General features: G+C 48.0%; 1 protein-coding gene across 1 annotated transcript in view; it reads right to left on the minus strand.

Moving 5' to 3' along the window:
- SORL1 (sortilin related receptor 1) overlaps window positions 1-26,826 on the minus strand; it is a 160,010-nt gene that overhangs the window by 45,846 nt on the left and 87,338 nt on the right. The window contains exons 17-26 of the mRNA XM_060017766.1: window positions 25,693-25,865; window positions 24,475-24,606; window positions 22,710-22,801; window positions 21,227-21,473; window positions 19,872-20,010; window positions 14,656-14,829; window positions 13,150-13,263; window positions 8,886-9,008; window positions 6,473-6,592; window positions 500-625 (exon numbers count right to left, since the gene is read on the minus strand). Coding sequence (XP_059873749.1) covers window positions 500-625; window positions 6,473-6,592; window positions 8,886-9,008; window positions 13,150-13,263; window positions 14,656-14,829; window positions 19,872-20,010; window positions 21,227-21,473; window positions 22,710-22,801; window positions 24,475-24,606; window positions 25,693-25,865 — 1,440 coding nt within the window. The remainder of the gene's footprint in view (window positions 1-499; window positions 626-6,472; window positions 6,593-8,885; window positions 9,009-13,149; window positions 13,264-14,655; window positions 14,830-19,871; window positions 20,011-21,226; window positions 21,474-22,709; window positions 22,802-24,474; window positions 24,607-25,692; window positions 25,866-26,826) is intronic.

The following is a 26,826-nucleotide window of genomic DNA, read 5'->3' on the forward strand; positions in this document are numbered from 1 at the left end:
CATTTTACGTATTGTGTTTGTACGACAGCTATTTTGTGGTTAATTTCGAATGATTATCTCAGAATCCTTTTTTGAATAGATCATATTGAACAAGTTCTGCCTTAACGAGTGGTAAGCCATTTTCCCAAGAGGCCATAACAGAGCCCTCTTAGCCATAAAATATACCATTTGCATAGTAACTGTTGGCTAACTTCCGGCAGAACACTGGTAAAGTGACTACATTTAGTGCTCCGGGTGGGTTAGTGGGTTTCTATTTCTTTTCTTCAAAGTTGTTATGGACAAGCAGTGAGGCAACCTGCTTGCCCAAGGATTGAGACTACATAACCCAGGCCTACACATTGCACGGCAGTGCCACCAGAAACTGTGGGCTCACTAGTGGTCAGAGTGGGCACCCGGGCCCAGCGGGACACCATTCAATTTCCTGGCCTGTCTGTGGTCTATTTTCCGGAACAGCAGACATGGGAAATGCTCTGGGTGGGGCCAAAGCATCTGCACTTACCACAGCTGACTGGATCTTCATCAGAACCGTCTTGGCAATCCATGTCACCGTCACACGCCCACCGCTGGGGGATGCAGTGCCCGTTGTGACACTGGAAGTTGGAGGCCTCACAGGTGTGATAGATGGCTGCCAGAGAAAGAGAAGAGAAATGGTCAAGACGTCCCTCACCTCCGTGCTCCCATCACCATCAGGGGCCAAGTGGAGAGAAGGCTTGTACTAGATCACAGGTATGACCTGGGGCCGCCCTTAAGGTGGAACGCAGCCTCCTGAATGGCCAACAGCTTGAGGCTCTGAGTTTATCAGTGTTACAAGCACAGATATACATGTTAAAAAAACCAGTCACTTTCACAACAACTTATGAGGTAAGAAGTATTCCGCCTTTTACAGATGAGAAACAGGCTTAGGACGCTAAGAAGCTCGCTCACATTCACAAAGATAATGAAGTAATGGCACCAGGGCTGCCCAAATCCAAAGCCTGGGCTTTCTCCACTCTACCTGGCTACTTTATCTTCTCACGCATCCAGATTCTGCAGGATTAAGGACAGGCAGTGTGTGCTCAGGGGACTGGGTTCTAAAGCTGGTCCCCACTGTGTGGAGGCCTCAATTTCATCATCTATTTTCATATCTAAGGACGCCTGTAAGTTCTGAAAGGCCATGATATTTTATAATTCTAAATAAACCACCCAATTTCAAATGTGGAAAACCTCAGGTCTGAAGAGAATAAAAGATGTATCCAAAATCTAACTTTCTGGACAGTTGAGAGAGACATCTACCAGCCAATAATACGGGGCGTTCTCTACAGGCATTAAAAGAAACAAAAAAAGGCAAGTGAAACAGAGCCACTGTTATAAATTAACAGGTTCATCTGCATACATGGGCTGAGGCCACCTGGAAGTCGTTTAGAAAACGTCCCAAAACCTCGGTCAAAGACTATTTCAGATGCATAGTATCTGCCTCAACCCCAACCAACACTACTGAGCGCCTTCTGCATCAGATTTCCCTTTCTTCCTCTGACACAGGGAGCAGTTTGTGTCTGTTTGTTGCTGAAAGCCAGGGCTGGCCTTGTTTACAACTGGCATAAAATAATATAACCAAGACAGACGGGCTCTCTTGGTTTAACTGTGCGGACAGGACGTTCTAGCAACAGAAGGAGGCAAAACAAACAAAAGTGGGTTGTTGAGTGCACACCATAGTTATTTATTCAATCGAGATGGTTGGTAATAGTGACTCAAGGGTTGGGAAAATGGGCTTCCAATGCCCTCTAGAATTTCTACTGCCTTTGAGGCCATTTTTTGGCAGTAGTCTGAAATACAAAGCACCTGATTTTTCAAACCACTTTACAACAAACGGTTGTCCATCATCTGTTGACTTATCTCCTCAAAGACCAAGGCTATATCCGGTAGCATGCAAATAAGTCTACGGGAAGTTTCAATATTTTACAGCCTTTGGCAATCAGAATCCGTTAAAAATCTTTTTAAAATATACTTATCTCTGATAAGAGGAATAAGTGTATCATGCATGTTACATGAGCTTTGCCCCAGTAACAGCCATTGCCTGGAATACTTCTGATTTATTGGTTTTACAAATCTGACAGCCCTTCAAAAAGTTCCTCACCAAAGCCTTGCTCGCTTTCATAAAAGATACTGTCGCCTAAACTCATGGCCATACTGATGTACTTGTTATTATTCAGCCTATGCATTTCAATTCCAGTTGAAAACAACTGCAGAGCGTTAATGAAGTTCCCAAATGACAATTCTGGGGGGCATGTTTGAGATCTCCAGATTCCATCACAGATGCTGAGTCAAGAAAGACTAATTAATTTGCACCATTTCATTCAAGTGGCCAGGTAGGGCTGGAATGCTTAACATACTCTCTTTTTCTGAATTTTTCTGTCTTCTGAGTAACTTACTAGCTCTCTGTCATTGAGTGTCTGATGAATGATACATGCTCAATCGATAATATTTTTTAATTACAAGGATGAAAGAGATGGACTTTAATACAGAGTAAAGAATTTGGGGAAGATGAAGAATCCTTTGCAGAGCAGGACTCATTGTGACTCTAAGAACAGAAAGGCTAATGGGGCAAATGATCATGAAGTTAGAATACCAGGGTTTCTAATAGAGGCCATTATCCTCCTACCTATTCTCTGACTTGGGCAGATCTCTCCTGACTCAGCAAGACCTGTTGTGACACCTGATCAAAAGCATGAGCCAAATAAAAGTGGGGCAGAAGAGATGAATTAATTACTGTGACAACAGAAGCACTGCCTTATTATAAAGCACGGGACTACTAGGAAATGAATGAGGAAAAAGAAATGCTAACATCAACACAACTTGAAAGATTAATAATGTAAAAAAATAACATAAAGCATGAAGAAAAGCGCACTGGAAAATAAAAGGCAGAATTTGAAGAAGAATCAAATAGAGGGACTTCCCTGGCGGCGCAGTGGTTAAGAATCCACCTGCCAATGCAGGGGACGTGGGTTCGATCCCTGGTCCGGGAAGATCCCACGTGCCGCGGAGCAACTAAGCCCTTACGCCACTACTGAGCCTGCGCTCTAGAACCCACCAGCCACAACTACTGGGCCCGTGTGCCATAACTACTGAAGCCCACACGCCTAGAACCCATGCTCCACAACAGAGAGAAGCCACTGCTATGAGAAGCCTGCGCACCACAACAAAGAGTAGCCCCCACTCGCCGCAACTAGAGAAAGCCCGGCGCAGCAAAGAAGACCCAATGCAGCCATAAATAAATAAATAAATTTAAAGCACACATACAGTACACCAAAAATTATATACATAAAAGAGAACCAAATTGAAACTCTAGATATAAAAAAACATAGCCATGGAAATAAAAATAGCTCAGTGGGTGTGTGAAACAGTAGATCAGATCCAGCTGAAAAGAGAATTGTTGAACTGGAAGAGAAATCTGAGGAAGTAACTCAGAGTCTAGCACAGAGTCATAAGGAGACAGCAAATATGAAAACCAGAGGCATGAACACCAGAATGAGACAGTCCAGCAAATGGCTGATAGTTGCTGCTGAAGACAAGAGTAGACAAAGTAGCAAACAGATACAGCTGAAAAGATAGTGGCTGTGATTTCCCAGAATTGATGAAAAACGTAAATCCTCAGATTTTAGAAGGAAAACAAATAGGATAAATAAAAATACTCCCACACCTAGGTAGGTGAAACTGAATAACAAACAAACAAAATGCAAAAAATGTAGAGACAACTGGAGAGAAAAGAATGTCAGACTGTTGTTTGAACAGATAATCTGAGAGGAGAATTTAAATCAATACAAAACAGGCCAGAAAAAAAGAGACTAATTCCATCAAAATACTTAGGGAAAATTACTACAAATCCAGAAACCCAGATCCATCTGAATTCAGTTTGAGGTCAAAATAAAGACACGTTTCTATAAACAAAAACTTGAAGTTTACTCCTCACAGACTCCTGCTACAAGAAACACTGAAGGGTGTGCACAGAAAGGAAGCATTAGGTGCAAGAAGCAGAAGCGGTAGACAGGTAAGTACCTATAAATAAGTTTGGTTACTAAAAAATAATAACGATGACTAATTTTAGGATTTTTAAAGCGTAAAACTAAAATACGAAGTATTTCGTGTTTTAAAATACTAAATATATACGAAGTATGTCAGTATTGAAACTGTGGTCAGAGACTGGAATCAAAGCAGGTCGAGGGGAGGGGAAGGATATTAGGAATACACATAAGATGTCTAGGGCAACAGCTAAAAGAACAGAAATGAAACATTTACGTTCAAAATCAATGCAGGGGGATGGAGGGGGAGGGATAAAGGAAACTCAATTCCATAGAAAGCAAAACAGGGGGAGGGGAAGAGCCAAGAAGATGCCCGGCACAGACCATGCATGAGAGCTGAGGCCCACAGGACGTCAGTCGACCCATTTTTTTTGGCTCTGCAGGTGACTTAATTTACTAGGCCAGGAAATGAAGTAACCCGCCACACATCAAAATGGGCTCACACCTGACCCCCGACTATTCTGAGATGACAGACAAGGAGAATCATCTTTAAAAGGTTTGGAAGCGCAGCCATTGGAACAAGGCCGCAATTGTGGTGCAAGCACTCTACACGTCCCCAGGGAGCCCTGCCAGAGAAAACCAGAGATAAAACGAGGAGTCTGCGACGAGCCCACCCACAGAACTGAAGCTGTTCATTCTTTGTGGAGGATCGACACATGCACCTAAAACACACGTTTGACTAACGTGCTTGTGCTAACAAGATGTTCAGTCTCCTTCAATACCGCAATTTACAAACGGAAATGCCCAGGTGCGCCCCTCTAATTTATTTATTTATTTGTGGTGTGCGGGCCTCTCACTGTTGTGGCCCCTCCCGTTGTGGAGCACAGGCTCCGGACGCGCAGGCTCAGCGGCCATGGCTCACGGGCCCAGCCGCTCCGCGGCATGTGGAATCTTCCCGGACCGGGGCACGAACCCGCGTCCCCTGCATCAACAGGCGGACTCTCAACCACTGCGCCACCAGGGGAGCCCCACCCCTCTAATTTATTAACCAACTATCTGCCCAACTCAAAGCTTCCGAACAGCACTCATATGCTTCCTGGGCTGATGGCAGTTCCTTTGCGGACCTTGGTTATCCCTCCTTCTGCAGGCCAGGCTTGTACACGGAGAGAAGCAATCGCCTGCAGTCCTTCCAGAAGCAGAGGCGCAGACACCGAGACTGCGCCAGAAAAGATATGGGGGGAGGGGCGAATTTACGAGGGGGTGGAATCTGGTAACATCACAGATCAGCCTGTGTGATGTACCTGGCCTTTGACGAGCTCCGTTTACTCCTTAAAGTCACGTAAGGTCACCTCTAAAGTAAAATGAATGGAGAGTTACAGTTGTGTAGAATTACCCAATCAACAGAGGTTCTCTGAACTGGGCACTGGGAGAATATAAAGGAGTAAAATATCATTTCTGCCCTTCACAAACCAAATCTAAAGCAAAGCACAACACTGATACGTAAGTGTGGGACATGATATCAGATCTACTTTTTATTTGCTTTTGCAAATTAGGAGGCATGCTTTGAGCTCCCGGATGCTGGGCGGTGTGTAAGAACTGCTGGGGTACCGTGGGGGAAAGAGAGATTAAGACACGGGACTTAAGGGATTTAATTCGCGAGACTGAAGATCCATTCACAGTGGATGGCAAAATGAAGCCTGAATGACCAGATCTCCCCTCGCCACAAAAGGGTTAAAGGAGACATCTTTACCTCCATCGCTGGAGGGATTTAGGGTAGAACAGAATGACAATTTCTAGAGGAGGTTGCAGAGAAAATTTACTCATCAGAAGTGGGCTTTGTTTTCCTGCCTCCAACTTCCCCAACTCCTTGCTGTCCCCGAGTCCACCATGATGCATACGGCCCTCGTTCATTCATTCACTCACAAAAAACAGTGGCGTGAACATGAGTCAACTTAACACCCAACGGAAGAATTACAACACTACTTCTACCTTACACCATCCAGCCTTCCTCTCATATTCTAATGTTGTTCCCAAATTTACTTTCGATAAAATCTTACCCAACACAGGTGCAAGCACAATTTAAGCTTTCAGTGTTTAGGGAACCCCTTGATGCTGCATTCCAAAACATGCGCTAGTTCACTGTTACTCAATGTATGGTCCCCAGACCAGGGGTCAGTCTGTAAACTCTGTTACTGGTCCTAAGGAAATAAGCTTGAGCCAAAATGTAAATCCACTCGATCACTCAGGAGACTGTTCAGTTGAACACTTTTTCATGGCAAGACCTTCTCAACGGAGGAAGCAGAGTTGGTTAAATTTTCGGCACAAGCTTATCAAAGACCAGCTCTTTGAGAAGCACTGATCTCGCTGGTTTCTAAGGTCCATTTCTTACAGCCTAGATTCTGCAATCACGTAGGGCTGCAATGCTACCCAGCACGTGAGCAGGGAAGTGCTTCTCAGGGAGTCCAGGGAATACTGACCGGTACAGTTGGCTTCGTCAGACCAGTCCCTGCAGTCGTTGTCCCCGTCACACACCCAGGAGGAGCGGATGCACATGCCAGAGCTGCAGCTGTATTCGTCAATCCGACACTGGTGCATTTCTGCAGGTGAGACCACAGACAAGGATCTGAGCACAAAAGCTTGCCCGGAATTCTGTCTCTGAGGTCAAAGCTCCTAAGGGTTAGAGATGCACCCAATATCCCTATGATCGCTGATGACCCACGCATGAAGACTTTAACCAGGGATGGAAAGTCCTCGAGGATGGTGCCCAAGTACAGCCGGCCCTCCGGGTATTCAGGTCTTGCATCCACAGATTTGGCCAGCTGTGCAGTATGTACTATGTTTACTATGTTGAATCCGTGGATGCGGAATCCGTGGATATGGAGGGCCGCCTATGGGACTTGAGCACCTGTGGATTCCGGAACCCATGGTGGGTCCTGGAACTGATACCCTGTGGATACCCAGGGATGACTGTAGTGCGCTGCAAATGGGGCACAGGTGTGCTGAGATCCTGACACCTCACACTCTGGCCACCAGTTGCCTCTAGGCAACAGCGGCCTTGGCCATTTATCTTGGTGCACTTTACAAGTATCATTTTCTATGCCTCCTATGTCGGGAAGAAGGTTGGGAAGCAATGCTCTGGCTGCCCAGAAAGCCAAATTTTCAAGGAACAGACTTCCAGAGACAGAGCCTGTGGTTTCAGAACAGGAGTAATGAGAAAGCCGAGTGTGCTGATCTATGTGAGATGCTCAGCTCAGGGAAAGAGAGATCAGTGCTGAGCTGCCCAAACAGAAAAGCTGGTGACTTCCTGCGGGCAGAGCTCCTGGGATGCTGGCCACTGGGGCTGTCTCAAGAAGGGTGGGGGCCGGAGACAAACGAACCAGGGCAGTCTGACCAGGACAGGAGGGGCAACTACACTGACAACATCTTTTGTAGGCCCTGGGGATACTAACAAAACAGAATTTTCACATGGAATTGTAAAGATTCTAGGAAAACAGGAGTAGCCAAGCCCGGGGGCCCGGGGTGGCTGCCTCAGTGAGAGAGGTTGATGGTGAACTGGGGAGCAGATATTCATGAGGAAACAGTCTGGAGACTCACGAAGAGGACCTGGATCTGAGGTAGGGATGACCTGAGACCTTGAGGTGGACTCAGGTGCACCAGCGTGAATGGACCACGAACAGAGAATCTGAGGGACAGACACCGTTTAACGGTCCAACATGTGTCCAGTGAGCGGGTGAGAGGACACATCAGAAACAGATAACCACGTGGCGATTCCTCCCGACGAGAGCAAAACTGGCTGCACACGTTAACCCTCTGAGTGCAGAGGGGGACGTGGGAGGAATGAAGGGAAAACAGTGCAAACCCCAAGGACTGTTTCCTGGAACTCCGTATTTTTACAAAGGTGAAGGAAAATTATGTAACCACTCCCCCCCAGAGAAGTGCTCTGAGATCCAGGCTAGGATCATTTCCCCCACTCTCCTTATTTGAGTCCCAGTGAGTCAAACCCCCCATTCGTGATGATGCAGGCCCCGTCCAGAAGCACACGCACAGCGGGACTGGACCTGCCCCCGTGTACAGGCAGGGAGCCCACAGGGCCTCACCGAACCCTCGCAGCGGCAGGGTCAGCATCCGGCCCCCACACGCACTCCCCTCCAGGCTGGGGCACTCTGTGTACTGTTCCCTCCCGTGACAGTCAGTAGCTACGGGTTTGGTACCCAGAGCCCATCAACTAAGACAGGGCTCGTGAAACTGACAGGGGAGGATTATGCAAGAAGAATGGCGTGGGAAACACAGTCCCAGTTCCCTTTTCTGACACAAACTAACTGTGTCACCTTGAATAAGCCCCCTGACCTCTATGGACCTCAGGTGTTTCATCCGGAAATCAAAAGGACTGAACTAGAGAATTCCTACCACTCCTTCAATTCCAACACACTATTTTCCTAAATAAAAACGTCCATGCAGAAAACAGATGCTCAAACAACGTTTGTACCATCCACTGACTTCTAACAGGGTTTACTGAATTAGATCAGTTAAAAAAAACAAAACAAAATGAAAAAACAGTTCACAAAGGTATAGCTCTGAGTCTCCAGGAGGCTAACGTCATAGCTGCCCAGAGGCGTGCATGGGTTAAGGCTGTATAGCTGTTAATAACTGCCTGAATTCATTTAGAAATCTTCCTAATTCTCACACTCATGTGTACAACAGCATCTCTGCAAGGAAGCAGGGTCCATCACTTTATGAATGAATCAATCCTACCATGTGAATGGAGGTGGCCATGCAGCTGATGTCATAAATCCCACAATGGCTTTCAGAAATCCTCCATTTCCAACCCATCCCATGAGCCAGGGTGCCGCCCCCTCTGGAAGAGGATTCCTGGACATCATGTCCCCTTACCACAGTGACTTTCATCGCTATTGTCGCCACAGTCATCCTCAAGGTCACATTTGTAGGACAGTGGGATACAGGTCCCAGACTCCTGGCAGCGGAACTGGGTGTCCGGATCACAGATGGTAGTAGCTAGGATGGGAAAGAGAGACAACATGCTCATTAGGTCCAGTCAACTCCCCCCAAATACAAACATCCCACTGGAAAGCCAACTGAAAAAAGAGGAGGAAGCAGATTTTAATAGTAATATGAATTTCAACAACAGAATCGAAACCTATACTTACAGAAAAAATAAACTGCGTGAGAGCCTGAAATTTACAACCAAGGGAGATAAGGGCCTATCTTTCCACGGACGGATTCCAGATCCGAACAGGGCTGGGAAGAGTGAGAAACCGTCACTGAGCTAGGAGACAGCATGATGCGTTACAGCAGGGGTCCCTGGTACCGGTCCGTGGCCTGTTAGGAACCAGGCCACACAGCAGGAGGTGAGCAGTGGGTGAGCGAGCGAAGCTTCATCTGTATTTACAGCCGCTCCCCATCGCTCGCGTTACGGCCCGAGCTCCGCCTCCTGTCAGATCAGCGGTGGCATTAGATTCTCATAGGAGCGTGAACCCTACTGTGAACTAGGCACGAGAGGGATCTAGGCTGCTCGCTCCTTATGAGAACCTAATGCCTGATGACCGGAGGTGCAGCTGAGGCAGTGATGCTAGCGCTGGGGAGCGGCTGCAAATACAGATTATCATTAGCAGAGAGGTTTGACTGCACAGAGACCATAATCAATCCATGTGCTTGAATCACCCCGAAACCAGCCCCCCGCCCCCGTCCATGGAAAAATTGTCTTCCACGAAACCGGTCCCTGGTGCAAAAAGGTTGGGGACCGCTCCACTATATAACCTCCTAAGATCCCCTCAGAAGTGACGGTGTCTTCCTAAATAAATGGCAGAAATACCTTCCTCTGGAAAACTACCATTAGGAGGCCCAATTCTACACACGAAGCTGCCTCCTCACCGTACAGAGGACAGAGGGAGGGTAGGTAAAATTCTGCAGCAGGAACAGAGGCCCTGCAGTCAGGTGAGACAGGGTTTCAAATCCTGGCTCTGCCTCTTCCTCTAGCAATTAATTTTAACCTTCCTGAGCCTCAGTTTTCTCCACAGCAAAAGGAAGATAAGGTCACGTGGGCAAGCACTTGTGATGACAGACACAAAGACCTGACGGGGGTCTTAATTCCACCAGCCACAATTTACTTCACCCAACCCCGCTGGGCTTCCGGTCCCACTACTGTAAAATGGAGACAATACCTACCCTCCTGGCATTATTATGAAGGTCAATAAGAAAACACGTTTGGGACCAGCACCCATCCTTAGGATGTGAATATAATGGGCTCTAAACAAATGTCACGTCTCCTCCCATCCTTACTCTCGCCCTTCTGCCTCGGAATGTGAACACAATTCGATTTTTCTCCCCCTTCTAAACAGAAATTATCTGGGTTTAAGCATAAGCCCTAGAACCTTCCAGAAAAGGATTTGGGAAAGAAGGCTGCTCCTAGAGCAGCCAATCCACAAGGAATGACGTGATAGAACAGAATCTTGGGAAGAGGGTGGGGAGTATCAGGAAGTGAGAGGCGGGTGGCAACCCTGCAGTCAGACGTGCCCGGCCACTCTTATTTGCAGCTCCGTTTCTTCTCCGTAATTGAGTTCATGGTGGGAGGCAGGGGATGAATGCAGAAATGACAAGACTGCAGGGGATTCATGTCAAAACCCCCAGCGGCTGACAGCCACCCAGGGCAGGAGCCTGCTGAAGAGGAAGGGGGATGTGCCGACAGCATCCCTCCCACGTCTGCCTTTTGTTGCCACGCCTCTCCTCTTCCCTGGCAGCTGACGGGATGCCTCGTTTAACTTCCAGACAGCATTGCCCAGCCACGGCCTGTCCCCTCCTGCAGCCCTGCCCAGGAACAGGGTGCCTGCCCCCTCCTTGATAAGGGAGACCCTCAGGAAGGCTCAGATAAGCACCACCCTCCTGGCTCCCAGGCTCCACGTTTTACACCCTGCAACCCTCACCCCCTCACCTCTGCCACATCTGACTAGTCCAGGACCCGAGCCGCGGGGAATTGCAAGAAAGCAGAGCAGAAAGCGAGTCTCAGGGGCTCGGGAGGGTAAATCCCGGCTGACACTTGCACCTAACCAGAAGGAGTGCAGAGCCAGCTGCATACTTCACTCCGAGGAGAAGCTTCAACTCTGCATGGAAACCTGTGAGGCCACAGCTCAGGGGCTGTGGGGAAGGAGATGGAGGGAGGTCTTCCTCGCAAAACACTGAACCCATATGAGACCCCAGCTCATCCATCTAGTAGAAACCAAAGCCCAGGAACCCCAGGAGGAATCCCGAGCTACTGGAGCACGAGGTCATCTAGTTTACAGCTCTCTGCTTCCGCTACGCCTCATTACGTCCGGGCAGTTTTCTTACAAAGTGTTAATTCTAAGAAGTGTCTCCTCGCCCACCCTCTTCCATAACAAACTCCTTTGCAGAATCTGCTCCAATGATGTTAATATCAATTAATGTCTGTAAGGAGCGCTGGCTATCCCCTCACAAATATCGCACCTTCCTGAGACCCTGGTAGGTACAGGAGGTTTGATCAGTGTCCCTTTTGTAGGAAAGAAAAACACACGGAGAGGCTGGTGCTCTCCCAAATCTGCTGTTGGTAAGCTCCTCTCCCTCCGCGTGAAAGGCAGCCACCGAAACCAAGGAAAAATGATTAAGGTCTGGTAATAACCTCCTATGAGCCAGAAAAGGCAGTACATAGGATTGCAGGGCCCAGATGAGTTAACGAGTTGACTGTTCCTGAAGTTGCTTTCTGGGAGGAGGGGCATATGAACAGGCACGTGCTCTACAGATGGCTGGCAAAATACCTTCCCCAGAGGCAAGGTGGGTACACAGAGACGGGACACACCCATTGATCTGTCCTTATAGCACAAAATGAGAAACGAGCTTCTGGATTTCCAAAGGCAAAATATTTGGAAGAGAAGCCTTCAGACTGGTCTCTGGCTTCCCTGCTCTGGCCTTTCTCCCACCTCATTCATTCTGCCCATGCCTTTATCTTTCCAAAGGCAAAATCTTATCCTGTCATTTCAATGTCATTCCAAACTGTTCTTCTGATAAAGTCCAAAGGTCCTTGCTACTCTGGGCCCCAGGCACCAGGCCACCCTCCCCTTACCCCACGGCTCCCACTCAAGTTCTCAATAACCCACGCTGCTTTCCGGTTCATGCAGCACACACTGGCCTCAGGGCTTTCGTCCATGCTGCTCCCTTGCCCGGAACTTTCCTCCCTCTACCTCTGCTTGGTTCACCTCTGCCCACCCTTCCTAAGGACCTCCCCAAGTCTGATGGGAGCACCCTTCCTGAAGCTCACGGCGCTGCCCCATCACAGCGCTCATGGCTCGAATGTACCTGGCTGGTTACTTCTCTGACCCCGCATCAGACTGTAAACTCTGTGCCCACTTTGATCACCAGTTTATCCCCAGGCCTATCACAGAGCCTGGAACACATGGTCCTCAATAAACACGTGTTGAGTGAACGGGTGAACACATTACTGACTGACCCCTCCTTAGGAGATGATGTCGAAGCTACTAAAAATTAACTGAAGAAAGATGGCCAACTTTGCGGTAAACAGATTATCCATTATAAGCAGTTATTTGTTTGTCCTTAAACCCTGCTAAACAGAATCACATACTTTCGCAGTTGGACCTTAGAAATTACATAGTCCGAAGATGACATCTACTTGCACACATACCAATGTTCCCACAACCCAGGCCAAAGCTGGCATCACCAATTAGAACAACCTCTCCTGAGCCTGGCAGGTAGACGGCACCAACTGATTGGAGGTAACAAGGTAAAAGCCTGTTTCCCATCTCCGAAAAGGCTAAACATTAAATTTATAAATCAAGGACTATCACCTGGTCACCTGCCCCAGGTCTCCAGCTCTACTCACAGTGGAAGAGCCACAGTCAGAGCCCAGACTGCCTGACTCCCGAATCAGCTCAGTCCCAACCACGCGGCGTATTTGTAAATCCCTTGCAATGGGTAGCGAGCTTGCTTAAGTGGGTTTGCTTTAATTAATAATAAATATCTAATATGGAAATGTGTTTTCTCCAGCCGCTTAAATGGGCATCACTGATCATGGGGGCCCCAGACTGCAGGCCCCACCCAGGAGGCGCCGACCAGCCTTCCGAGTAATGGGAAATGCCTATCATCCCGAAAACTCGGCCAAGCGGGGACTCACGGCAGTTTCTCTCGTCGCTCATGTCCCCGCAGTCGTTGTCAAAATCACACCACCAGATGCTGTTGATACAGTTCCCATTGCTGCACCGATACTGGTTGCGGAGACAGGTGTTCTCTGGCCATCGGGGGAGACACAGGAGGAAACGAAACCAATATCATTCTTCCTGCTGGACCACAAGGCTTTCTCTTCTGAGTGTCCATTTGTCTTACTCAAATAACAGGCCTTAGACGGCAAAGGGGAAGGGGGATGCCACACACACGTGCCCGCCGGGAAGCAAGCGTCCAAGGAGGCCCCCTTCTCTCCTCTTTTAATTAAAATTGGAGAAGAGGCAGCTAGCAGCGTCAGAGGGGGTTACAATGATGAAAAAGGAGAGTGATGGTGCCAGGTGGGTCTAGTGGATACAGTGGGTCTAGTATCAATGTTATAAAATACTAATTTCTCAAGGAACTCCTTAAGGGACTGTGTACCAAGATCCAAACATATATTCAGTGTATCTATACTATGGTCATATATATTCACATATATTCCATTTATTAACGAGGAGGGTTACGGAGATTTGCTTTACATATTCTTGAGGATTTTTTTTCTGCTTCTTCAAACCATGACTTCTTCAAAGCAAGCAGTTACAATTCCTCACACAGAAAAAAAGGCACTGTTTAGTCGACTGGGTCGAGAACACGTGATGACTGGCCTCCTGTTTGGATAACCAAAGGCATTCTGACAGGGATACAGAGAGGCCCTCTTCTCCTGCTGGAATTCAGTGTTAACTCCATTTCTTTCCAAACAACTTTAAGCTGATGTCGAGAGCCTGAAAGAGAGTCTCCTGTGTCTCAGAAGAAAAGGTTCATTTTCTTTCCGTTTGTATTTCTTAAGAGAGCCCAGAAGGCCACTTTGAGTAAATGGAAAAACTAGACAGGAAAGAAAGATTTAGCAGGTTTTCAGGGGGAAAATGTTAGAATCCGTGTTGAAAGGGGGAGTGGAACGAGGCTGCTGCAGCCACTTGGCCAGGGCTTGGGAGGAAAGGCTCGAAGTCCTCCGCAATATTGGTTGGAAAGTTCAGACGTTTCCAGGCTGGCAGGGGGCAGGGGGCAGGGGGGCGGGAAGCTGCTGGATGAGATGTGGTGAACTCTGAAGGAGTCCGACCAGTCCCTTGCCCAAGTCGGGGTGATCCGACTTACGGAAGCAGGAGAAGCTGGAGAAGATAGATGTGGGGCGTGGATGAGATGCGGAAGAGGTGGGGAAAAAAAGAAAGGGGCACTCAGGAAAGCCTGCATCTCCTGACGCTGATCCTAAAAGCAGCTCTTATTCTTAAAGGAACAGCATGGGCCCGTTCTGGATGAGGACTGAGGGATCAAGGGCCTTGGAACCCGAACCAGGATGTCTGTATCTAGGGGCGTTTAATTTCTACCTTGGGCATTTTTAATAACCCCAAACATGAGTGCATCGAGGACACCCGGAGCGGGGACAGAAGGGAAGGGGGATGGTGGAAAAAGGAAAGCGACGCACCTTCTTTGACACACGTGTTGTTCTTCAGCTGATAGCCGTGAGGACACTCACACATCAGGTCCCCGGACGGGAGGGTGCTGCCGGACACACCGTCTGGACACCTGCAGCTTCTAGTGTTGTTGGCCTTGGGCAGACACAGCAGGCTGCACGGCCTGGACGCACAGGAGGTGGTTCCTGGAAAGGAGACAGATGGTGGTGGCCAGGTTAGTAAACACCAGGGTGCACCGAACGCAGGCCTGAGACCCAGGGCAACTTCCTCCTTCTACAGACCCAGCAACACGACGCTCAGGAAGAGAAAAAAGTGGTAAGTGTGAGACGGGCCGCGGCTGGATCAGATGGCCCCGGAACCAAGCCAGGCACCCACCGGTCCTCCTGGGAATCTGAAATCAGGACGCTGAGACACCACAGGGTAGGTGGGGAGCTGGATCCGGGAGGAGAGTCATGCCCCATGGGTGTCACAGGTGCTGTAGGGCATCACAGGTGCTGCAGGGCAAGCCAAAACCTGTACAAATCAGAGCCGTGCAGGTAGGATCAGTCTGCAGCGTTAGGAGGACGAAGCCGACTTAGGGAGAGAAGAAAGGATGACACCAGGACGAGGGAACAGGGAGGGGGAGGGAGGACGGCTTTGCCAGGCCCAGCCCCAGTCCCCATTGGCGCGCCTGCACCTCCTATATTGGGTTCCTTCCTATCCCCCCTTCATTCTTTCCACGGCACTTTTCACTTGAGTTAGCTTGAGCGAGTTTAATATACCTTGTGACCCAAAAGCCCTTAATTAGAACATACACCTGAGAAACGACAGGGCTCGGACAAAGATCTGGGCCTGCCCTTCTCAATTCCTTTGTGCCAGGACACAGCTGCTGAGCTCAATGAGGAACCAACCAGAGACCCATCAGGCAATAAATCCACATGCAATGAACCCACATAAGGACCAGTCACTGTTGATCTAGCCCACTATTTCCAATCTTTTCTCTGGTTTAGCTTTGCAAAGAGAGTGCCAGCTAGAGTCCACACAACCCTCCGCTGTGCCCTCAGGGGAGGACTTCTGTGGATGGGCAGGGATGGAAAAGGTGTTTTCTACCCTCCACGTCTTTCTGGGAAGGAGACAGAGGACCCATAACCATTTCCTAACAACTGAAAATACGACGCGACTATAAAGCAACGTGAAAGCCACGTAAATTAAGAAATGTATTTTTTCCTTTTGCCTGTGACTACTCATCACCAAAACCGGGAAAAAGATACATAAATGCTTGGATAAAACTCAACTGATAAGAGATTCTGCAGCTGTGCCATCTCGTGGACAGAGAACCCCACCAGAATGAAATCCAAGTAACCAGTTTCCAGCCAGCCAAGATCTGAGCTAGGCCACGCCTCTGCTGGCCTCTGGTTGGGAAACAGGGTTCATTAATGACAATCAGTACTCAGATGGGTGATGACACACTCAGAAGCCTTGGATGTGTTGGCACCTCATCGGTGTTTAACTGGTATTACACATAAAGATAAAAACCCCCGTGGTACAGCAACAGTATTGCTTTCATACTAAGGATACAAGAGCACAAGGCATTACCAAGTAGATAAAATACACACATCCACAGGGGGAGACCTGTATGATGAAACATTCAAAAGGGGTTTGCAAATGACTCCATCAACCTATAGGCTGGATTATCATAGTGAATAACCTGCTGCCTGGAGCAGAAATGCCGGAAGCCAGCTCCCGCTCATCTGTTCCGTGGGCAGACACTGTCCCTTTATCTCAAACCTGCCGTGGGCTGCAGGAGGGAATGTTGAGCTGCCAGGAACGAAAACAACCCCATCTGGGGTTCTGGAACGTGTTCTTTGTATTCAAAGGATGCTGTACTGTTTGACGTTACAAGAAATTGAATAACAGAATATTTGAAAAATACTCAACGACAGGAGTATTTTCACATGGGTCGTGTCTGTAAAATAACACAACTGACATTTTCCCGTGCAGGGCAAATGTTCCCACCCAAAGAAGCAAGAGGTGAGAGTACAGTGCCCAAAGGGAGATGCGGTAATTCAGGAGATTGGTCTCAACAGACTTGAATGAATCTGCAGCCCGAGAGGCAGGGCCAGGGACAAACCCCAACCTAGGCAGGCAAGTCACTGACCCCAAGAGTTAGGCAGGGCAGGAGTGTGTGGGCAGGTCCAAAGCCACAGTACAGAAAACGGGAGTTCTAGTTACAGAGAACCCGGGAGAGCACAGAAGGAGGATTCAGCAGAGTTCCACTACAACACAGCTAGAGACCCCTCACCCAGGATGCCACAGCCTTTTGTGGGCAAGGTGGGCAATGTGAAGAGTGGACAGCTGACAGCCTTCATCTCCAAAGATGTTCCTTTAGAAGACCAAACACTTAGCCCCACAGTGTCTTCACTAGGCGTAGTCAAAACATTGTTAGATTTCCTCTTTGGAAAACTCCCCCAGAACCAGTTTAGGAGCCAAAATTGCTATTATCTCGCTTAACGATCTACATACTTTTGACAATTATCAAATCCACCCCACATAATAAATATCTGCCTTCATTATAGATACTGAAAAGCATGTGCTTACTGCCGGCTCTGAAGGAGAATTCAAAGAACTCCAAAATATTTTAACCCATTACAGCATCAGTTGCATACATTAATAGCCTTGCAAAGTAAGCTGTTTTAAGGAAAAAACACTCTTTATGAAGAGTTAATTCCAGTAACGCTGTGTAAAAAACAGCCAGGTATAAAGACAAAAAAAATGCATCTGTTTATAACCAAATATCCCAAACAGACACTTTGCAAGTGAACAAAATTCTTATCCTAAACAAGAATCAATCAAAATCTAGTATTTCTCGATCACTGTTGTATCCCACAGCACTGCTAATCCAACAACAGATCACAGACGGTACAGAGCCTGATGGTTTCATTGAAGTTCAAGCTTTGAAGTCAACTAGGCCACGGTTCAAATTCTCACCACTTACTAAATGTGTGATGGAGAAAAGGTACGGAACCTGACTTCCACATTCTCATCTATAAAATGGGAATCATAATACGCATGGACTTGGGGAAGGTTAACTGAGGTTATACAAGCCCACTGAGCCAGTCAGTGTGGTGCTTATGACACAGCAAAACCCCTTAGAGTAAATGCCGTTATCACTTTACACATGGCTAGTACAAAGTCCTGTGTGTGTTAGGAGGAGACAACAAAGTTGATAAAGCTCGACTGGCACCAGGGATCGCCACTACCTGTCATGAACTTGTAATACTCTCAGTGTCTGACAAAGCAGACAGGATTGAGCAAACAAGTTCAAGGCCAAGAGGCACCCACTGCACACAGGCAGTGCTGGCAGCCAGGTGCCACCGCAAATGCTTTGATTTAACCCAAACCGGCCTGAGACATGACAAACTGGCTTCACTGGCCCTGTGTCTGCGGGCAGGACGTCCCCGGGAAGCAGGAGACAGGCCATGATTCCCCCTTTATGTCCCAAAGAGTCACCTTCCTTGAAACTAGCCAGAGTAGCTCTGGGGTCACAGCGGTGACCGCATGGCAGCTGGGATGAAGTGACCGGCCGAGACTCGGGGTGGGAACCGGGGTTTACAGGTCCATCGGAACACAGGGTTGCAGGAGCTGAGGCTGTGTGCGCAGCCAACACATGCTGACAAGCACATGTCAAAATGCAGACCTGCTTTTCTGGACGGGGAGGTAACTTGAAGAAGTGCTGAGAATTCCCTCGGCTTGCCAGCGGGGCGGATCAGTAGGGCTGGGTGTCCTCCGTCAAAGGCCCTGAGATTTCAGCCCCTGGAGCTGGAAAGCATGATTCCTTTCTCTCTCCTTATTTCATTCTTTTTTTTTTTTTTTAATCTTTTTCTTTTTTTTGTCTTTGAGAGAGAGTGTGTGTGTGTGTGTGTGTGTGTGTGTGTGTGCTTTTTTTGTATTTTGTCTCTCTGCCCTATTTCAAAACAGGCACCTCCTGTAAGAAAGAATGTGACTTTTTCGTCTTGTGGCAGAACGGGAACAAAAGCCCAGCTCCTAAACATGGGAGGGGGCTTTGGGAAAGCTAATTCACATCTGAGATTTTGTTCCCTAATCTAGAAACCATGGACCATAATACCAGCCCTGCCTACCTCACGGGTCAGCTGTGAAGACGTAACAATAATGCAGACTTCCATTTCTAGGATACTTTACAGTTTTCCAAGCGTGTTTTCATGCTCTCTTCATTAGTCCCCAAAGGATAGCAATGATATCTATAACCGTATTATTTCCCCTTGTCAATTTTCTCTTAGCACAGGGCCAGCCAAAAACCACAAGACAATATCAACGTTCTAGTTCAAAACAGGAAACCTAGCAGTCTGTCAATAAAGGAGAGTCAGCAGACCCAGGATGCTACTGAATCCTGCTGAGATAAAGAGGGCTCTTCTTAAAGGGACTATTCTTCTGGGGAGTACCCAGATCCCCCTCCTCTAGAATCAACAGTATGGTTGGGAGATAAACAAGGGGCAAGGGCCATGCAGTAAGGAAGAAGGTATCCTACTGAATAGTCTTGGACCCCAGGACCACCCAGTCAGAGCCTTGCAGCAGTCCTTGAAGCCTCAGCCCACAGTCTTTCATACACCCGTTCTCTACACCCACCAGCAACACTCCCCACCCCCATCCCTTCTTCTTTCAACAAGTATGAATTGAGCAGCTACTGAGTGCTGGTCATTGGTAAGATTACTGAGCAAAAACAAAGACAGAATCTCCTTCTTCATGGGGTTTAGAGTTTCACAGTGGGGACAAGCGAATTAAGTCATCATATAACTAGATCTCACATTGCGAGGGAAGTAGGGCTCAATGAGCAACTGGTCATCTGAGCAACCAGAGAAGACGGGACTCCTGTCGGAAGCTATGCACCCAGCACAGCATCGCTCCCCGTCAGGGTGCCAAGCGGGGATTAAGTGCACACTGGGCCTCTCCAGCTGCAACAGAAGCCACACCACCCATCAGTCAGGGGCCAAAGGCAGGAGGAGGGTGTCATTTACCCACCGAGCACCAGCGTTCCAGGCAGGCAAAAACATGCTGTCTTCCAGCTGTTTGTGTATCATTAGAAAAGAAATTAAGATGTCATAGGAAGAAATTAAATAATGCACATGTTGTCATGACAGGCTGCCAGATCCTGCTTGATCAGAGACTGCCCACACCCAGCCCCTTGCAAGAGATCAACTCGACAGAGATTAAGGAGGAGATGCTGCCTTACCGGTTGTCTTCCCCCGGTAGAAAATCTTCAGGTCCATGGGCCCCGTGAGCCGGTTCGCCAGAATCGCCATCTCAGACCCACTGTATTTGGAAGCTCGGAATATGCTGAGCTGTGACCAGTCGTCCCAGTAGATGTCATTCTACAAAGAAAACCTTTGTTCGTCAGTCAGCTCTTCTGTCTTTTTTTCTGGACCCTCATTCAGACCAAGAGCTCCATCGTGCAGTGGACACCTACCATTCACTGGCTGAATGATCAGCCTGATCAAGACCTGACTTAAATGCAAGAGTCAGTGATTTTATCCAAACCTCACCAAGCATCCACACTGAAGGAACCACCCCAAAGAAACTATCCGATAAGCATCCGGTAAGTTTGACCACAAGTTGAACCCTTCCGTAGAAAATCTGAACAACCATTTTGTGTTCTAGAGTCGAAGCACAAGTGATAGGCCACCCCCAGGAGGCAGAGGTGGGACAGGGATCATCTCAAGACATCAGGGAATGAAGAGAGCAAACCTCACAAGAGACCAAGACACAGAGCCAGGGACTTCCCTGGGGACGCAGTGGTTAAGAATCTGCCTGCCAATGCAGGGGACAGGGGTTCGATCCCTGGTCCAGGAAGATCCCACATGCTGTGTAGCAACTAAGCCCACATGCCGCAACTACTGAGCCCACGTGCTGCAACTACTGAAGCCCGCACACCTACAGCCCATGTTCTGCAACAAGAGAAGTCACCGCAATGAGAAGCCCGCGCACCGCAATGACGAGTAGCCCCTGCTCACTGCAACTAGAGAAAGCCCGCGTGCAGCAACGAAGACCCAATGCAGCCAAAAAATAAAAAATTTTAAAAAAAGACACAGAGGGCTTCCCTGGTGGTGCAGTGGTTGAGAGTCTGCCTGCTGATGCAGGGGACACGGGTTCGTGCCCTCGTCCGGGAAGATCCCACATGCCGCGGAGCGGCTGGGCCCGTGAGCCATGGCCGCTGAGCCTGCGCGTCCGGAGCCTGTGCTCCGCAACGGGAGAGGCCACAACAGTGAGAGGCCCGCGTATCACAAAAAAAAAAAAAAAAGACACAGAGCCAAAATGAGGCCACCGATACTGAAAGGCAAGCCAGGACTTTTCATGGGATGCAAGCTCAAACTTTTGAAAGGTGAACAGTGAGCATCCTGGATCCCTGGCAGCTCTGTCTGGCATCCCCCCCTATGGGCAGAAAGAAACTGCCTCCAATTCAGAAATGAGCTGAGTTTCTAGGTTAGATAAGCATCTCTGCAAAAACCCGGTGACAGCAGGCTCTGCACTTCAGTCTGCTCCTCACAGACACTGACAGGTTGCCCAATGCTGGAGCAGGTGAGGCCCCACCTTAAAGACAGCAATGGCGTAGGGGTGTGGGAGGTTGTCCAGGATGACGGAGCGCTGCTGGCCGCTGAAGGTGATCCGCTCGATGCAGTCCAGGTAGGCATCCGTCCAGTAGATCCACCGCTCATCCACGGTGATGCCATTGGGCCACTTCACGTCCTCCGACACAAGACGATAGGCAGCCGAACCATCCATGTTGCTCCGGTAAATGCCAGGCCTCAGGTCCCCCCAGTCGGTCCAGAACATCACCCTGGCCAAAACCGGGGAAGAGCACACATCCCATCAGAACTGGGGAAATGGGAGCTCAAAAACTGCTCCGAAGAGACAAGCATTCAGCCGGTTAGTTCAGCACTGTTATTATAATCTCTAATTCTAATAGGTAAAGCCACTTAACTACTTGACCCACAAATTCTTTTATTGGAATTTATCTATGGTACAATCAAGTTATGCAAAGACAATGTACAAAGATGTTCACCACAGCATTGTTCATACTAGCCAAAAAAATATACATAGGTGTGTATACACATATATATTTAGGTGTATATACGTGTATACACACAGAAATGTTAACCTATAAAGTGATACATTACGGTACACACAAAAGAATATTATGATGTCTAAAGATCTACATGTGCTCACATAAAACAATCTTCAAACCATATTAAATATTTTTAAAACATGCAGAATAGTAAATATCCTATAATCCTTTCTGATACGCGTGTGTGTGTGTGTCTGTGTGTGTCTGTGTGTCTGTGTTTAAAGGGCATACACGTGTACACGGGTAAAAATAAACTCTGAATGATAACTCTTAACCAAGAAACTGTTAACAATGATTACCCCTAGGAAATGTGAGGGTGAAGAGTTAAGAGAATGGAGGAAACAAATATTTTTCATTTCATAAACTTCTACTCTCTTTTAATATTTTTAATCAAATGAGTATCTTATTTTCAGAATTTTCTTTTAAAATTCGATCTAATTCTCAATCATAAATGCTACAAAGCCTCATCCAGAATTTCCCTTTTAGCTCTGTTTCCTTAAGTTAATAATAAATTAATAAAAAGCACCTCTGCATTTCCCAAGTGCATACAAATTGCTGGTAAGAAAACACAAGCTGGGGGGCAGAGAAAAGAAGCAAGGGGTTAAATGTGTGTATCACACGTTAAACTCAAGATAAAGACTCCCTACAATATCCAACTATGTGGGCGTGACTATGTCCAGAGAGACTTTTAATACTACCTTTTGTTAGAGAAACATCCCACAGCTGTGAGACATCTGGGTGCCTACAGAGATTCTGATGCTTGCTAATGGAAAGGGGATGGAGTTAGCTGCCCAGGATGTCTAAGTCATGGTTCCAAGACCTGCAGGTCATAGATTATTTCAACCACAATCATTAGAAACGAGTTTCTGTCCAGCAGTTTGCCTTTCCATGAGAATCTGTCTGTTACAGCATTGGACACACACAGATTTCCTTTGGGACCACACTTACCCGTCTTGGGGCACGAGGACCAGAGCCCTGGGCCGGTCAAGCACAGAGGAATTGACAATCGTGAGTCGGAAGTCGCCATCTGGATTCCCCACCTGACAAAGGAGGGGAAAAGGCCAAGATGGGTCTGAGCTCCTTAAACGTTGCAAAGTTTCCTACTTGGCTCCCTCCTACAGATGGGTCCCTTTATGGCCGCCTGATTCCCCTACAGACTGATCTGGAAATCTGCCCTGACCTCCAGCCAGAATGAGTTCTTCCCTCCTCTGGCTCAGCTGACAATTCTCACACAGTCTGACAGCGGAGCCAGCGCCACCTGTGCCCCCAGTTCTGGGGGCTTGATGACCTGCACGAAGTAAGTGCTCACTGTGTGTTTACTAACTCCACCCGCCTCCGCTGCTCCAAAGCCACCCATGGCTCTGCTTTGTCCACAAAACAAATTCTCAACGTCACCGCCTTGCCGTTGAAGAGCCTCCACAGACTGCTCTCTCCACATTCTCTCCTCCACACAGGCTCCTACAACTTCAGGGAGGCTGACCTCTTTCAAAGACACTTCCTCTCCCCAGTCACACAGTCACATTGCCCCATTTGATGTTCTTTGCAGCACGTGGCACCGATAGGACGGATGGACTTATTTCTTCATTATTTTGCTTGCTCCACTAAAACCTAATCTCTCTCAGTACAGGGACCTGTGTGTCTTGCCTCCTGCTGTATCATCATGACCTAAAACCATACCTGGCACGAAGTGTGCCCGAAAACAGCACTTGTCAAATGACTGAGTGGATAAAGGAATCCTCACCTTACAGATGAAGAAACTGAAGCTTAGAGGGGATGAGAAACTTGCCCGAGTCACTTAGCTACTAGAATAAAGACTGAACCCAGGGCTTCCCTGGTGGTGCAGTGGTTGAGAGTCCGCCTGCCGATGCAGAGGATGCGGGTTCGTGCCCCGGTCCGGGAAGATCCCACATGCCGCGGAGCGGCTGGGCCCGTGAGCCATGGCCGCTGAGCCTGCGCATCCGGAGCCTGTGCTCCGCAATGGGAGAGGCCACAACTGTGAGAGGCCCGCGTACCGCAAAAAAAAAAGACTGAACCCAGGTCTGTCTCTCGAGTTTGTGGCTTTTGTCATGTAACTTCCCCCAACTCTCTGGGTCTCTCTGCTTCTACTGTGCCTTCCAGTAAACCACAAGTCATGTCTCCCCAGTGAAATCAGCATAAAGAGGTGTGGAGGCAGCGCCCCACTGCCTCAGCAGGAACATGCAGGGGTTGAGCATATGCCTAGGAGACCATGACTTCTTACCCTCCCAGTGCCCTGCGGAGCTCAGGTGCAGACCGGTGAAGTGAGGATACGAGAGCACCTACCTTACAGGGTGGCTGTGAGAAGTGAATCAAATGATTCATGCAAAGTGGTTCCAACAGGGTATCTCATCATTAATAACAATGATATTATGATAATAATCACGATATTATCTTCATTATGCTAATTGACAGCATAATACTCGAGTGTGGCTGTTACGGTATTGTAAGAACGCGACGGTATCATTATCATCATTGCTGTTACTACTCTGTGCTTCTGCTAGCCCAAATGTAAGTATTCAGGTATCTTAATGAAATCTCTGTTTAACAGATTCAGGCCCCCTGTTCGCACACGGGACCTCCATTCTCTGCATTTCTCAGGGAATCTCCAGAGGAATGAGACACACTGGCTCCTGCTTCTGTGTCAAATCTGGCTCCCAGCCCAGGGGCTCCCCTGCCTGCATAATTAAGGACATACCTCAATCTTTTTGAAGCCAGAATCCACCCAGTAAAGTAACTGGCTGAGGGGTTCAAAAGCCAAGGCTTCCACTGTCTCCAGGCCAGAACTGATGATCACCTCTTGCCCTGCACTCCCGTTCAAACAGAGGCGCTGATGAGAAAGAAAGAAAGAAGAAACGGTGTGAAATGTTCAAATGATCTCCAGCCAAATCAGCCCCTTCGATGGGAACCCACTTATTCAATTGGCTTGAAGGGGGAGGGCGGAGATGTTTTATATTCGTAAGTGTTCCAGATGCATGAAGCTGGTTTTTGATAAAAGCATTTCTAAAATGGATTATGGCTTCCTGTTTGAAGCAGAATAACTAAACAGAACTGAATCTTTTATATCACCTTGCATTATCATCATGAACACCGGTCACTGAGCTGTGCTGTATCACAATAATGAGGTGGAGATGACCAAAATGCATAAGTCTGTCTGCTTTTAAAATAAACGAAACCAGACTGCTGTTATTTTTTAAATCCTGTGTCTGCTTTTTATAAAAAGTCTTTCCTCCCTCGGGAGGCTCCTAGCCATCAGGTGCTATCGCTGGGACAGTAACGGGCAGTAGTCACTGCCACCTCCCCACCAAACCCTTCGGATACCCGGGCCCTGTAAAATTTCTGTTGGGTTGGAAGTCCAGATACAACTTGCTGGAATTGCTTTTCTAAAAGGATCAAATAAGCAATGAATAAATATCAAATAGCTCTCCTTTAAAATGCATGGGTCTGAGTGTATGGCCATCTATCTGGCCTGCATGGCGACCTTCACAGCTTACTTCCTGGTTCTTGACCGTGCTCAGAATAGCTGAAATGGATAATTACGTGAACTATGGAGAAGTCAAGTGTTACTATATCACGGCTTGGAAGGAAGGACGCTAACGAGGCAGTGCGTACGATAGGGAGGGACTAATAGTGCTACACACCGAATCCTAAACGCTTTCCAGCAGGTAAAGGGAGACCTCACTTAGAAGCAGTACCACAGACTGGCGGCTCCCTCTGTCCTTCCTACAAGGACAGAGGTAGGTAGGGAAAGAACATACTAAAACAGAAAACTGAAAAGTGTCCTCCGTTGGCCCTGAGAGGAGTTACAACTTAAAAACCTCCAATACCCATCTCCTCGGGCCACTCTGCAAGAAGCTTACCAGGACTGGGCAGTCACGAGGCACAGCCCCCACGAGCAGACCCAGAGTGGACGCACCTGGATGATGTCCAAGGCCAGGTCGGACCAATACAAGCAGTTGCGGTCATAGTCGAAGTCCAGGGCCACCGCTGCCCGCAGCCCGGTGAGAGGCAACTGCTCGGTGGCTCCGGAGGTCAAGTCGTAGCGGTGGATGGACTTGCGCATGGCGTACAGGATGAACTCGTTCTCCTCTGCACAGACACACAAAGACGACAGGGGGCTGGACCTGGGGATGCTGAACGGGTCCTCGCACGTCTGACCCTCTTGTTTCTCACCCATAAACCTCAGAGCCACTGCACATGGCGTGGGTCAAGTGAGAACGTAGGAATCCAGACTTAGAAGGTGGGTAAAGGAATCACATTTCTGCCTTGGGCAAGTTTCTTAAACTCCCGTGAATCTCTGTTTCCTCTGCAAAGTGTCTACTGCTACATTTTTTAAAAATCTAGATTCCCTCCGGTAGTCATACTCCAATAGCTATTCTTCAGAGCTCGGCCCAAAAGTTTTGGTCACACTTGACAAAATAATTACACCAATCAGCACGTTCCTCCTTGTCACAGGACTGCATCACGTGGCATCGTAATCTTGTTGACTAAAGACCCCAAGTCGCTGAAGACTTACAGCTAAGTTTCCTAATCTATTTACCCACCCATTCAATATTGTTCACAATGACACAGAGCAATTATATCACCCTACTATATTTTCAAAGCAATAATACATCCTTGGCCACCTACAAAACGTTTTACAGCACAATCATCACAAAGATTCTATCTCTACTTAAATACTTACACAACATACATACTATGTACCAGGCATTGTCTGATCCCAGTAACAACTGTATAAAGGAAGAACTACTATTAACTTGATTTTACAAATGAGAAAACTGAGAGCAAAGAGGTTAAGTAACCCACTCAAGGTCACACAACTAGTAAGGGGCAGAACCAAGACTTGAACTCGGAGGGTCTGGATCCAGAGTCTATGTTTTAACACCCAATGGTGTAACACCGATGGTGCCATTTTTCAAGACATAGAAATAGAAGCCCAGGGTGCTTACGAGACTGACTTAACGTCAGACAACTAGGAACGGGAAGAGCTGGTGCTCTGTCTCTTCCACTTAGGGAACAGCCTGGAAAACATCCAGATTCTTCCAAGGGA

The sequence above is a fragment of the Delphinus delphis genome, chromosome 8 (genome assembly GCF_949987515.2).
Source record: "Delphinus delphis chromosome 8, mDelDel1.2, whole genome shotgun sequence".
Classification (NCBI taxonomy): Eukaryota; Metazoa; Chordata; class Mammalia; order Artiodactyla; family Delphinidae; genus Delphinus; species Delphinus delphis.